This window comes from Excalfactoria chinensis, chromosome 14 (genome assembly GCF_039878825.1).
Source record: "Excalfactoria chinensis isolate bCotChi1 chromosome 14, bCotChi1.hap2, whole genome shotgun sequence".
NCBI classification, from domain to species: domain Eukaryota; kingdom Metazoa; phylum Chordata; class Aves; order Galliformes; family Phasianidae; genus Excalfactoria; species Excalfactoria chinensis.
In genome coordinates, this window is record NC_092838.1 from 6115138 (window position 1) to 6129640 (window position 14503).

General features: G+C 37.1%; 1 protein-coding gene across 11 annotated transcripts in view; it reads right to left on the bottom strand.

Annotated features, from left to right (window-relative positions):
• Window positions 1-14503, bottom strand: part of CLEC16A (C-type lectin domain containing 16A) — a 147288-nt gene that overhangs the window by 115760 nt on the left and 17025 nt on the right. For all 11 annotated transcript variants that reach the window (XM_072348999.1, XM_072349000.1, XM_072348998.1 and 8 more), the window contains exons 14-21: window positions 14221-14330; window positions 13706-13750; window positions 12157-12207; window positions 10721-10849; window positions 6967-7087; window positions 3625-3776; window positions 2853-3057; window positions 1519-1686 (exon numbers count right to left, since the gene is read on the bottom strand). In XM_072348999.1, the coding sequence (XP_072205100.1) occupies window positions 1519-1686; window positions 2853-3057; window positions 3625-3776; window positions 6967-7087; window positions 10721-10849; window positions 12157-12207; window positions 13706-13750; window positions 14221-14330 (981 nt within the window). The remainder of the gene's footprint in view (window positions 1-1518; window positions 1687-2852; window positions 3058-3624; window positions 3777-6966; window positions 7088-10720; window positions 10850-12156; window positions 12208-13705; window positions 13751-14220; window positions 14331-14503) is intronic.

Below are 14503 nucleotides of genomic sequence, written 5' to 3' on the forward strand. Positions count from 1 at the left end.
GCCAGCTGTTTTTACAAACCAGTGAGAAAATAACTTAAAGATGGCCTTACGCACAGCTGAGAGATGTGTTGCATAAGTACAGAGTACACAGAACACAATCATTTAAACTAACTATTTGCAAAGGATGACAACGCAATCAGATGCTTCCAGTGTATTAGGAGAAAGAGCCATGGACATGTTGTTCACAACATGTGAACACCTGGAATACACACCTCAATATTACTTGTTTTTCTAGAGGTAACTTCTTCCATCAGCCTCACCCTGGAATTGTATGTTCAGAAACACAACAAAGTAAACTTTTTGTTGTTTATACAAATGATAGTTTAGCCTCTGCTGATATAAATCACAATTCAGTTATCAGAAAAAGTAATTTTAGTGTCTTCCTGAATCCTCAACATCAGAACGAAACTGAATACCTTGGAAATGCGTCAGTTATCTGCCTTGTTTATATTCACTCACTGCTCTATCAGCTATTGTTAATAGTCTGGATCCGATTAACACACTTTAAAACCTCAGAGTTCAAGGTTTCAATGAATGAAACAGGAAGAACCATTGAATTTATTTCCAGTATATTTGTATTTATTATTACTTGTATTCAAGTCATATTTTGGATAGTTACCTGGAACTAAAAGTTGATTACAAGTGTTACAGTCAATCCTACTCTGTCTATATGCACCCTTTAACACCTAAACACAACTCTACAGATCTCAATGTTATCTGCCTTTGGATATCAAGCTTTGTGAATGGAAGTGCCTTCCACAGATCTGTGGAATTATTTTTTTTCCTTCAAAATACAGACAGCATCTCTATTTTTTGGTAAATATCTATTACTGCAGCTGCAGAAAATACTGTATTTATCAACCATTACTATAGAATCTTACTTTAAGGACTCAGGAAACTTTCTGCTAAAGGAAATATCTGTCACAGAATTCAAAGGCTGGATAACACTTAACATTTCAACAGTAAAACAGATCCATCCTTGCACTCTGAACTCAAGTATTTAACTACAGCTAAATTGCTACTTCAGAAGTAAAATACAGCCGAGACTAAAACCGAGCTTTTTAATACTGGACTTCAAATAATTATGTGAATTTTAAGAGAAAAAAAATGAAAGAATACAATAAGGCTACACCACATGACCATGAGTTACAAACTCACATTTGCATTTATAAAGCATAATATAAGTATCAGAATAAGCAGCCCAACTTACCACACCTATCACAGATAACCACTATTTAACTGGTAGCTGTCAGAGCATTTCTAAATGTTCACATTGCTAATAATAAGATTTCTTTAAAAATAAGTACTGACACCATAGAAAGAAAGAAACTACACTCAATCTCCTTTAAAAGTCATTTGTCAAGCTTCTATGAAGCATGCAAACAAGTTATGTTCATACTTTCATATATATAGTTTTTAGCAAATACGAAACTTCAGAAGGAATCTAGTTGGAATTTTCCAAGTGCATTTCTTGTTCTATCTACTTGAAACACAGCAAAAATTCCTTGATAATGTTACCTGGAACTTTGTCAACAGATGCAAAAACAGAACGTTGCACCGTAGGATCGCTGCTACCACGTCGTGCATGATCATAAAATCTAAACGGAAGGTGCTGGGATGCAGCTGTAGTGCTGTGTCCAAAACCCATAACTTCATTTGAAGGCTGAACAGGAAGATCCAGGAGAGCTATGATTAATCACAATTGATAACTGTTGTTACTTTTAAATACAGAGAGGGGTAAATAGATGAAAGTAAAATAATATAGCTTCCTCAGAATCTTAAGACTACAGACTGTTTAACAGAGCTTGCTTGCATTTATTTCTTAATTGCAGTTGCAAATGCACAGGAAAAGAAGAAAACATTTCTGACAATCTTCTTTTTCATTGCTTTCATAACACACTCATATTAAGGAAACCTCAGAACACAACTGAGCAGAAACAAGGATTACAGTAAACTCGTAGTATGGCTTCTGTAATGCAAGGAATTATTTAATAACTTTTCTCCTGTACAGATAAAGTCCTCCATAGTTACAAGAGAGCAAAGCCGAAAGCCACTTAAAAGAGCCAATCTGCTTTGAACTGACAAAAGATAATCCTGCGTGGCCCTTCAACCTAGAATTTTAGATATCAAAATAGATTTGTATTAACTTCAAACTTGCTTTAAAATCTTTAACATGATCTAAGATGTAAGTTTTTGACATACTGGTTTCATAAAATCATAGCAAAAACTCAGTTAGCTTGTTAACTAAGCCATAAGACACTGAAATAATCTTAAGCCACCTATAATCAGAGTAATTATCTGGTCAACTCATTATCCTTGACAGCAGCTGTGATTTTGTTTTCCCAACACCGACTCATTGTAGCTCTTGGAAAATCCAAGTAACTCTGATAGCTGGTATCGATTTTCATTTTCCCACCCATTTCCCATTCTGTATTTTGGAGTTTCTATTTATTTTGGAGTTATCTATTTCATTCAGCTGATTTAAGCTTCAGTTTATGCTTCACTCGTTTAATACTCAAGCAATACTTTATTCACTCTTCGCTGTTTATTCCAATTAACTCCCTCTCTCTTCTCAAGCATTTCCTCCAATCACAGACATCTAGCAGCTGACATTCTGTTTAATATTTTGGAATGTTCATCACCATGTTCAAGTGGTGTATCATTAACACCATCACACACATCTTTTCTTTCATATCACAACACATTTTTCTCCAATAAAATCTATTGTTTGGAAGTTAGATACTTGTTTACTATTTTCTGTGCACAATTTGGTTTTCTATCCTTACATCACAGTCATTTTCTATGACATAAGTCTCGCTTCTCCAAGTCATTTCAAAAAAATAGCTTCTTACCTGCTATTCTCTGCATTTTCATACGCCGAGCTTGGATACGGCCTTTTGCAAGACGCTGCTTTGCAATAATGCAGCGAATGTGATCAGAAAAAACAAATGTGGCTTGAAGAATAGGGAATGGCTTAGAATGAGGACTAGAGGCAGGTTTATGAATTATAATGTTCAGAGCTCTACTATCATCTTCTACTCCTGTCACCTGCATATCCTAAAAAGAAAGAGAGGGCAATTAGCTAATTAAAAAAGGTAGCATTTTATAACAGTTTCTGGGTTAAAAAGAAGGACTTCACCAGTTGGCAGTCCTGGATTCAGTTCTAAAGAAGTTTGTACTCCTAGATATTAAGTCAGTTTAAAATGCAGTTAATGTATCTGGACATCAGAGAATGTAAACATTAACACTGGCTGAAGTAAGAGACCTGTCACCTCCTCTACACTTGAATAAGGGTCAGAACTCTGGGAGAGTTCATTTACCATGTCATTTAAGGAAAGCACCTGGCACTCAGTCTTGTCCTGTATGACTTCAGTGTTCAAACTGACATACCCCAAATTACATTGGAGAAGTTACCATATTTTTAACTGTGTCTCCAGTTATCTACAGGAACAACTTTAGAAAACCGTTTTAAAGGTAGGAACTAGAAAAGACTACTAACAGAAGGAACAGGTAGGCAGGGCACACTGTTTAAATATGTAAGCTAATATTGGCATTGGTATTTAGCTACGTAAACAGAGACTTTCATCTGAGAAAATGCAGAATACCCAGATTAAAACCTCTTACCTGTAAAAGGCCTGCAAACTTAACTACTCCCCAACCGAGCCTGGCAACATCTGGCTCAACCAGACTCATCTGGTAAATATCCACAGCCAGGAATCTCTGAACCTGACCTCCATCCTTTGTTATAACTGTACAAGCAATTAGATCGCTGTTATCTGAAAGAAAGAAAAAAGTTATACAGCTACTGAACTTCAGGATTCTTGGTTTTGGTTGTTCCACATAACACAATGTTAACACAAAATCACCAAATGGCTGAGGTTGGAAGGACCTCTGGAGGTCATCTGGACCTGGTCTGTTGCTCAAGCAGAGCCACCCAGAGCAGGCTGCATGGGACCATATTCAGATGGCTCTGAGCCTTGACCTTATAATACATGTAAGTGTTCGGAGGTTTGGTTTTTTTTGTTGTTTTTTTTTTTTTAAATAGCCTTCATCCCCTTTCCTTATGAAAGGTTATTTTCTTTCAGGGGTGAGCTGCACCACTGCTGATTTCATTCACTAAATCAAAGTCTCAAGTCTTGTTGAAAAACCACAGAGTCCAGTGCTGCTGCATGCAGATACACCTACACTTCCTTCTAAACTTAGGCTCCAGTCCAATGCGATTTACACTTCTAGAAGCCTGAAACCTGGCTCTTCTGACTGCTGGAAGACTTCCAGCTTCAAGATTACATGGGCTCTGACCGTAAATCGTACCTTTTTGCTGTTATTTATTAAATTAGGTTACATCTTTTCCCACCCACATTATTCAATATGAATGTATAATCAGAACCTCTCTTAGCCATCACACTAAAATCCCCTTCAAACTACACATCTCCAAAACAAAGTGCCTCCCTTCCCTGATCCTTCCATACCTCAAGGTATGTATTCCAGTTCCAAGCTATCATTCTTCAGTGACCGAATCACATTCTTTACATCAAACGAAGTCTTCTGAGAGCCCCATAAATGGAGGCTGACAATTCCTAGCTGACCTTTGCTAATCTGGATAAGCTTTTTCTTTATTTCATCAAATTTACACTTTCATTCCTATTATCCATGACCTTGGGGTATACACAACCAGGTAGGAACCCTGCTTTATACTCAATCATTACTGTGAAACCATGTTAGTTTGAGTACACACAATATTAAAGCAGGCTGAAAGAAACTTTAAAGACAACCACAGCAAACCATTAAAAATAAATACCTTTTTTCTAGCTAAAAGCTTAACAATTCAATGTAATTCAAAGAGTACTTGGGGGAAATTTTAATTCATAAACGATACAAAGAGAATAAAAATTAAATCTGAAGCTAATATAATACGTTGAAGCTACAAACAGCAGCAGCTTCATAGGAAAAATAATTGATGGAACTATGCAATCCATAGACTGCTCCCTCATAGGACAATGTTTCTAAGCGAAAAAGGATGTTTGTCTAGGAATTATGCTCTGGTTCAAGGTGAACTAGTTTCAGGGAAGTCACACTTAATGCACAGGATACATGCCATGCTCCTTCAAAGCCACAGAAACAGAATAAAACAACAAACTCCCTGTGAGAATGAAGAGCTATATATAAGCACAGCTATTCAACAACAAAGAATTATACTGTAACAAACAGTATATTTACTCTTCAGAGCCAAGTAAATGAAGGGAGTGAGGTTGATAACATGTAAAAGCCAAGGGAACTTGGTGAGCTAGAACCCTCCGGTGCTCTCTCTCTAACCAGAAATGCAGACAGTGTTCAGAGGAACAGTAAATGCCTCTCTTTAGAAAACAGAAGTTCACATGACAAATGGATTGGGGTGTCTAAGTTTCAGACAGACTGCAGGTGTCAGACATGTCTTTTCAAAAACTAATGGCATTTGCTGCAAATGCTATGGGTGTGCCTTATTCTTTGGAATTGAAGAGTCAGCATGACAAAAACAAACCTGGTATCAGATTATTTAAGTTTTAATGAGCAAGGAATTTAACTGAAAGTTTTGCTTTGAAACTAATGCCAGTTGTATAGAAGAGCTTAGAAGATTCCATACTTTTCTTCTCCATCAAGTTACAATAATGACACAAACAAGTTCTTCTAAAAGTTATTTTTGTTATATTTCTGCAATGAAAGCCTAATGAATAATTCTTAGTGATACACAGAATGCATAGAGCTTTAAAGAGCACTCAAGACATTACAGTTATTGTACTATTGTACTGCATATCCAACTCTTATGGGTTAACTCAGCTGATACCTGCACTTTCATCTGGCTACAGTTTTCCCAGAACAGGATTTTTACTTACAAGGTAACTAACAGGAAATGCGTAGCTTTAATTCTGGAACAGTTTGTAGTACAAAGCAAGGAGGTGCTTACTATACAGTTTATCTTACGTATTGTTTAAGTTCTTATAGCTAGTACCTTTTCTGAAACTGCTTTATTAACAAGTACAAAGGGTTATCAGTGTTAATAAACCCTGAGGCCCATTAAGGCTTTCAGCACTTACAGATGTTTCAGAACAGGACTCGGGAATACTCTGAATCCAAGCCTTCTTAGTTTGAGACCTTTTATTGCCTCTTCCATTCTTTAATCCAATAAGCCCATCAATTTGTTTATTTCAGTTGATAGTAATGCCAGCCACATTTTCAAGAACTGAAGTAACTTACAGTGGAATTTAGGGTTGCTGAATGTTGTGGCAGAAATGAACTTACAGACACATGCACGCACAACAGTACAGCTGTCAAATATGGTTTTGTCCAGTATTAATACTGTTACAGTGCAACAGTAGAGAGACTAAAGAGCACAGGTGAAAACATGTGGAAATAGTGCCTAAGCTGCCTGACTACAGACATGCAATAGCTACTAAGATAAAGAAATCAAAAGATTGATTTTTCAGAGCAACTTTTCATTTCAGATGTGAAAATAAACTGAAGGCAAAGCATTACTGTCAAGACTTACCAAATGTCAGAAAAGAACATTCATAATTTATTAGGCAACTGTTATGGGAACCTTTTGGTTTTCCACTAGTCATAACACACCTCATTTACACTATTATTTCCACTTTAAGGCTGTGAAGGACCATATGCTACAGTTTCCTCATTATGGTTCATTATTTCACCTCACTCTCTGGAAGAGCGTCAACACGACAACAAATATCAGCTCATCTGCAACAGGAAACTGAGTTAATTCTATACTACTAATCCTTCAGCAATTCAACACTAATGAACACTTGGTGACATGGTTTGCTGTAATGGCAGCAAGTTGTACAAGCACTCAATACATTGCTCTACCATTTTGTTACTACGTACATAAAAAAATTTCCATCTATTATGACAAAACTGGGTATATTATAAAAAGAAAGACCAAACGGGTTCAATTTGGGAAATCGACGAACTACTTACTCAAGTCAAGAACATCATCGGTCTTTATCAGATCCTCCTCCCTTGTCAGTGGCAACTGGGTTTCTGGCTCGCTTTGCAAGTGCAATGATAATGAACGAAGCATAAAGAAAACTCTGATTGCCTTGAGAAATTAAAAAGACAATTAAAATATTGCTGTACTCAGCATTACATACCTTGGCAGAATCTTAAAAGCTAGATACTTGAACAATCCCTGAGTTTGTTGCCATGCAGTATGTTTACCTTTTAAATTAACAGAACTTAACATGATTTAAAAGTCAATTAAAAACGTATACAGAAGTCAGTGCATGTTATTTATTGTTAAGCTTTTACCCACTGGAAAACTCATGCAGAGTGATCAGCAAATCATCACAAGTGTTGCTTAAACAGAGACTAAAAACTTTTGTCATTTAAAAAAAACAAACAAACACATCATTTGAAAACTGATTTCATTTACAAAATCTGCTCCAGACCAGCAATCAGTCTCCACAGACACATTTTGAACTGAAAACACCAAAGTAATTAGAGTCAGTCAAGTTACAATGTCCAACAAGTTTGAAAGAAAACAGTGGGGATTCCCAAGTATTAATTTCAAGTGCTCATACACACCAACCTCTCGTAAGAGAGCATTCTCAGTAAACTTTTATATTCCCAGATGGCCTACGTCAGGCAAAGTACTCAGAAAGCTGCACTAGCCCCAAGGAGCTTTCAACATTTATGCTGTGAAATTTATATTCTTGTTTTGGTTTGCAAATTAATGACATATGGTATGCAAAGACTAGATAAAGCAGCAAAGAACAGCAGTGATTTTATTAAGACACTTTCTGAAAGGCACCTCTTCTGCTACAAGGACTTTTCTTTCAGTATGATAAACAAAATAATTGTTTAATGTTACAGCTGCTTGGTGCTGTTTTTCCTCTTCTTTTTTGAAAAAAGAACTTCTACATAGGAATCCTGTGGCACACAGTTAAGTGGCAGTGGCTGCTGCTTTACTGTAAAAGCGCTGAATTCACAAAAGGCTGCACTGTCTGAGCACTCCCAATTCACAGCAAGCATTACAAAAACCTGCCTAAACTGCTTTGAGGCAGAACTCGTCACTCCCTTTGTATTTTTAAAGACAACGTGGCTATGGATTTTGTGAGCCAGAAGCAAGTTTGGCCAGCTGTCATACTGGCAGTGCTATCAGAAACTTCTGGCAGAACAGGGATGAAGAGAGAGAACTCGTGTATCTGACTTATATGATGTGACAACGGATGAATTTGATATGCTGTTGAAATCTAGTAGGGGAAGAACGTGATTATTTTGGAGCAAAAGCCATATCTAGGAAAAAAAAAAAAAAAAAAAAAAAAGAACATTATCTTACTTGTAAGAGCAGAGCCAGTTTATAATAGGAGATAATCTCTCCCATTTGGGGAGATTGCATTCAAGAGTACAGTGAATTTGCTGAAATTAAATGGGATTAAAATAACAGTTTTACTACCAGATGCTTCAACAACAATTAATGGTAGCAGGCTTACAAGTTTCCATATTCAGTCAAAACCAGCATCATCCTTGCATGTTTATTAACTCTAATGTAATAGCCACCAGGGCTTTTTACCTTTTAAAACAACTTAATTCAAAGGGCAGCCATCACTCAGCCTTTCACTTACTTTCCCCACAACCCTCTTCCCCTCCTACACAGTGTTAATTATCCTTGCATGCATTCCCCACAGAATTACTGTCACTCATCTCCAACATGTAATTGCATTTACTGTAGAATCATCTACAAGAGTAGAAAAGAAAATTAGGAATTAACCTTTACAAGAATGAAAGAATTCAGGAATGCCAGATGAAAAAGCACCTACAATGTGAATCTTACAAGTTATGGCCCAAATCTGCTTACAGTAACAATGTAAACCAGAAAGCATGAGATCTGACTTGTAACCATAAACTTTGGTAGATCTCAATGTGGCAGAACAGTTCCAAGACCAATAACTTATTTTTTTTTGACTGTCCTGTTTTCAGAGCCAGGTAGAACCAAATTTGAAGAGCTCTCTGCCATAAACTATTATGCATAATAAAGTAAATTTTGTGCTGATTCTTTCATTTAAATATGCATTCCATATGCAAAGGAGCACCAATACATAGAGATATATCACTGTCTCACTATACTCCCATGACATGCATCCTCAGAGGTAGTTCAAAACCTTCTCTCAAAAGTCTCTGCTTGCTGTGTACTCCTAGATGCAGAGTGAACACACAGTGTTCATTATTTCCCAAGCAGGCATGTAAACGTGTTTGCATTAGTGTAGGTAAGCAGTACTGTCTTTAGGACTACAGAAGTCAGAAGCAAGAAATGCAGCTCCTCCTAAAGCTGTTAAAAGGAAAACAATTGCTGTTTGCAGGGACTTTCTACAGAAAAAGAAGAAGTGAAAATATAAAGAGATCAGATTTCCAAGCTAAGAGCTCATGATATGATCAAAGCATGGGACTTCTTCACTTGCTAACAAAAGAAAGCCTGACAAATTTTTTGGAATCATGCCATAGGATGCTCAGAATTGAATCAGCGTCCATTTTAAACTGTCAGCAAAAAGAATTCTAGTAGGTTAAGCACCAGCAGCTTGTCACAAGACGCTCCAGAAATTCAGCTTACTGGCACTGCAATTCAGCAGCAGGAGATAATGCAAAGCTTAACAAGAAGTAGCTGCAATAGGAATTCTGAGAAATTCGGGGAAAGAGTACTGACAAGAAAGGACAATTCTGGGAATTTCTGCTGATAAAAAAAGTCTTTTCCACTGCAAATAATTTACAGGAATATTTATGTTCTGAGTTTCCACTAATTTAGATTTATTCTGATTTATTCCATTAAACATATACAGTAGTTTCCATCAGGAAGAATTTCTAGGTACCATCCCGTTTAATACCTCACAGAAAAAATTCTAAGAAAACATCCCTGCTTCCTAACAATACTTCTCAAGATAATTTACCGTACTTTATCAAAAAAGTTCCCGTGTTAACAACAGTTGTGTGGCTTATAAATAGCATTGAAAGAAAAAACTATTTGAAATATTACTGGAAATCTGATTTTTTCTTCAGCAGTACTTGAATATACTTTTGCACACACTTACACAAACACAGAACTCCTCATAGACTAGCACTTTCCAAACAGCATTACTGTGCAGTAATGCACTGTTAAGATATACCAGCACTGCAGCGCTTACAGGACACTGCTGGATGCAGGCCAAAACTGATTATTGCGGTTATCTGTGTCAGTATCATCTCTACAAACCTTGTCAGTCAAAATATGAAGTATTTTGCTATCGCCCTCCTCATTCTCATCATCTCTATACTGAATTACTTTGGGCAGGATGAATGTTCCTCAACAGAATTATATGTTTTGCTCCGTCAAGAAACACAACCACTGGAAGCCTGGTTTGCTTCATACTAAAAGAATATAATCGTAGACTGAGATACCAGATAGTGAAAGAATGAATAAAGTATTAATGTTGGTAATCAAATGTTATTTAATATAAACTTCTTTGCTATTGTCTGCAAATGGTAATGCCAACATAAGAACACATTGACTACAAGAAATTAGAAAAAAGGCTTCTCCATTGGGACAGGGAAACACTATATGCTCTACGCAGTTCTGTCAACTAAGCTTCTATGATGTTATAGATGAAGCTTCCAATCAAGCAGTTTTTGAGGACAAACACCTGTATTTCCAAAGCCTTTGATGTTAACATGTCATGAATGAAAGGAAAAAGGCCTTACTTACTCTTCGTGTTCTTTCCACATCCCCACAAGGCAATCTTTTCACAAAATCAATACCGGTCAGTGGTGTTCCCGTTGGAGGCAACAGAATTGAGGCATCCATCATCAAGTACTCCACATTCATGGGCTTAATCTGTAAAAATATTTTAACGCTGATTATTATACAGAAAGTGAAAGTTTGCAGTTTTTCTTCCAAACACAATTCATGATCACACAGATGGAGAGGAAGGAGCTGTCACAGAGTTCTGAGAACTTCTCACCATGTTATTTAAAGCTCTTCACAAACAATCTCCATTTTAAATTCTAAATTTGTTCATTGTTCCCTAACACACTGCTGAAGTTCCCACATTGAAAAACTGCAGCAAAAAACCCTGAAGGATTAGATTAGAAATGCCATTTTGAGTACGAAAAAACAAGGTCTTTCATGTTTGATGTCAAGTTTTGACTCAAATGTATAATTATTTCAATAACAAGAAGAAAAACAGATTCCTCATAACTTCTTCTCCCCTGAAAAAAAATTATTTTGCTGTAACGAACAGTGCAACAGATTGGAGACTACACACTTAAAAAAATAGTCTCTAACCAATCGTTCTCATCTCAGAAAATTCATCTTCAGTGTCTAAAGCACTGGATTAACAAATCAAATTAACATGTAGAAGAATACAGAAATCCAAACATATGAGACAAATGACAACACAGTTATTGTCAGAAATTTTAGTTCTATTTGTGATGCAATTCACATGACTGTATAGTCATTTAAACAGTGTTTTACTCCATCTACGTGAAGAACATGAAGAAAACTCCTCACTAAAAATAAAAATGCAACTTTTTCCTTTGCCATTTGGATAGGGTAAGGATACTTCTGTCTCACTGAAGCTCCATGACATATTATTTACATACTTCAACCAGTAAGGTTATATCAGTAATTTTTTAAAAGCATTTATGGCTTAAATATTAACCGAGATTCAAGATAAAATTTTACTAAAAAGTCCACAGCAGTGATCCACAATTGGTACTGTGATGCTAGCAGGGGATAAAGCCCCCTGTCTTCCACTGGTAAGTAAAATGGCTTCATTTAAACTTGAAACCTTGCAGGGCTTCAAACATAGGAAGATTATGACTTTGTTTAACAATTGAAGAATAAATAAATAAATTATTATTAATAATAATAAAATCAATCTAATGTCTTGGTCCCTAGGATGAAGAAATGTTTGTATTCCTACTTCCAGAAGCTGACGGTGCTTTTTATTTAATAAAGAGCTGTAAAGTTTCACACAAACGACCTGCGCAAGTACAGACAGTTCCTCAGAGGAACAAAACCATTCTGCTATTCTATTGCTAGATATAACAGCTACATTCAATAGTTTTCAATAAATATTTGTTTCTGTGTTACATCTGGTTTGGAAGATTTTTGGAGGGACTTATACAGGTGTCACTTACTGTCATACTCCGATATTCATCTTCAAACATATCCAGAAAAATTTCTTCTCCCTTCCATAAAACGAAAACCAAAAAAAAATATGAACACATCATGAATCCACAAATGTGGTTAAGGAGACGTGTTTGCTTTTATTTGTGTAGTGGGTGTAGGTGGCAAGGGGTGAACAGTAGGGGTGACTTCTGGAAGAAACTGGGGCTGGCCACAGCCAGCATTCCAACAGCCCCATCATAACCAGGCCCCACAACAACATTGGCTGTGCCTCTGCAAAGCAGACGTAAGGAACAGCAAAATGTTGTCCAGGAGTAAGGGAGAGGGAAAAAAAAAAAGGTAGTGGAACAGAGATGGGCAAAGGGAGAGAAACAGTCCTGCAACACCAAGGATAGAGAGAGAAGAAAAGCAGATGCTTCTGGCACTGAAGGTTCCCACAGATAGTAGCCCATGGAGACCATGCTGCAGCAGCACAGCAGGTTCAGCCCTGAAGAAACCACAGTTCATGGAGTGTCCACACTGTGGCCAATTGTTTTTTTTTTTTCCCCACTAAGGACAGTAGCCCACAGAGAAGATCCCCACTAGGGCAGGGGAAAAGTGTGAGGAAGAATCAGAAGCAGCAGTGTGGAACTGCTACAGATCAGCAACAGTCCCAGAGTCCCATCCCTCTTGCAGGGCAAGAGCTAGAGGAGTTGGGAATGAAGAAATGAAGTTGATCTGGAAATAAATGGAGGTGAAGGAAAGGTGTTGTTTTCATTAGTCTTTGTTTCATGCGATCCAACTTAATTAGCAGCAAGTTAAATTTTCCCCAAGTTGAATCTGTTTTTGCCCATGACAGTAATTATTAAACAATCTGTCTCTCTTTACATGAACCCATGTGGTTTTTTCATCTCATTTTCTCCCTAGAGGAAGGGCAGTGCAAGAGCAGCTGGGTGGGTGTCAGGCAGCTGGCCCAGGTCATCACACCACAAATTACTTTTTTTAAACTATTTTTTATTACTGGAAATTAAAAATAAACCTGCACCTTCTTCCTCGAGAGAATCTGAACACAAATTGGAGAAGAATTTAGACACGTCTATATAAGGGGCAGTAAATCTGTAACTAAGAAGTTCACATTTAGGGCTCACTGTTCACGACATTTAAAAAGAGAAAAAAGCTGCAGAGGTCCCAAAACAAGGTAAAATAAAATTTCAGACCATCATTTTGGATGAGATACAAACAAAAAGTAACGCCAAGAAGAGACATCTTCCATATTAGAGCCGTTAGTAAAATCCAAGAAACTTCCTAATGGCATGGCTGCTCCACGATGTGCACAGCAGCTGCAACAAAAGCATGACTACTCATCTGTCCTCTGATGCAGAGCCTATGGGGACTTCTCAGACCCCTTTTGGGTACATCAGTGGGCTATGGGAAATGTAGGAAAGAGAGAAACGGTCTAACAAAACGCTTCCTTCTCTGTAACAAATATGTAGCACTTTCTTGAGGAATGAGATTGGTCTACAGAATTTATTTTAAATCCACATGTAAAGATTTGTTTCTTGTGACCCTCTGCATATTTACCTTATAGAAACGGCGAAGGAGATGAACACTTTCTTCCCTTGCACCCTAGAAAATAGAAAAAAACCTTTTCAGGGAGTAAAAAAAAAACAAACAACATTTAATAAAAAGTAACATTAAAACAAATGCGCCCAGAACCTCTAACAGAGAAAACAACTAATATCCCCATACGTACAGCCTCCAGCACAGAATTTGATATAGTAGTTCTAGCTCTTACAGCTCAGCTGAGCATGTTTGTTTCAAAAGTACTTCTCTTCACATTGCTGAGATGGTTAACATACAATCTTCAGAGAGAAAAACGAAACTAACTTTTCTGAGTTAATTAGTAAGGTAACAGAAGACTTGAGAATTGCATACAGAGTATTGCTTCTTTCACTGCACGGAATCACCAATGGAAGACCAGTGGGTCAAGTTTCACACTAAGCTTATTACAATAAAAACCAAAACATTTGTGCAACTACACAGCAAGATGCAAACAAGTAATGCTAAAACTAGCAATGGGAAAAAAAAATACTAACCTCAAGGCAAGCAAGGTGAACATCTTTTATTATGCTGCCATTTTTAGAAAACACGAGCTGCTTCAGCAACAGGCAGCCAAGTTCTAGAGTTGCCAAACGGATTTTTCCGTCTATGAAAAGAGAATTTCAATATAAGAAACAGCAGCACCCGTCAAACACACCCTGCCTGACAAGGGTGGTTGCTGATGCTGACGTATAGTGTGGATGGCTGCAAGAAGTAAACGACAAGAGTTACTGGGTAAAAACAGAACTGTGCAACAAGAAGGTAATAGATCTACTTCAC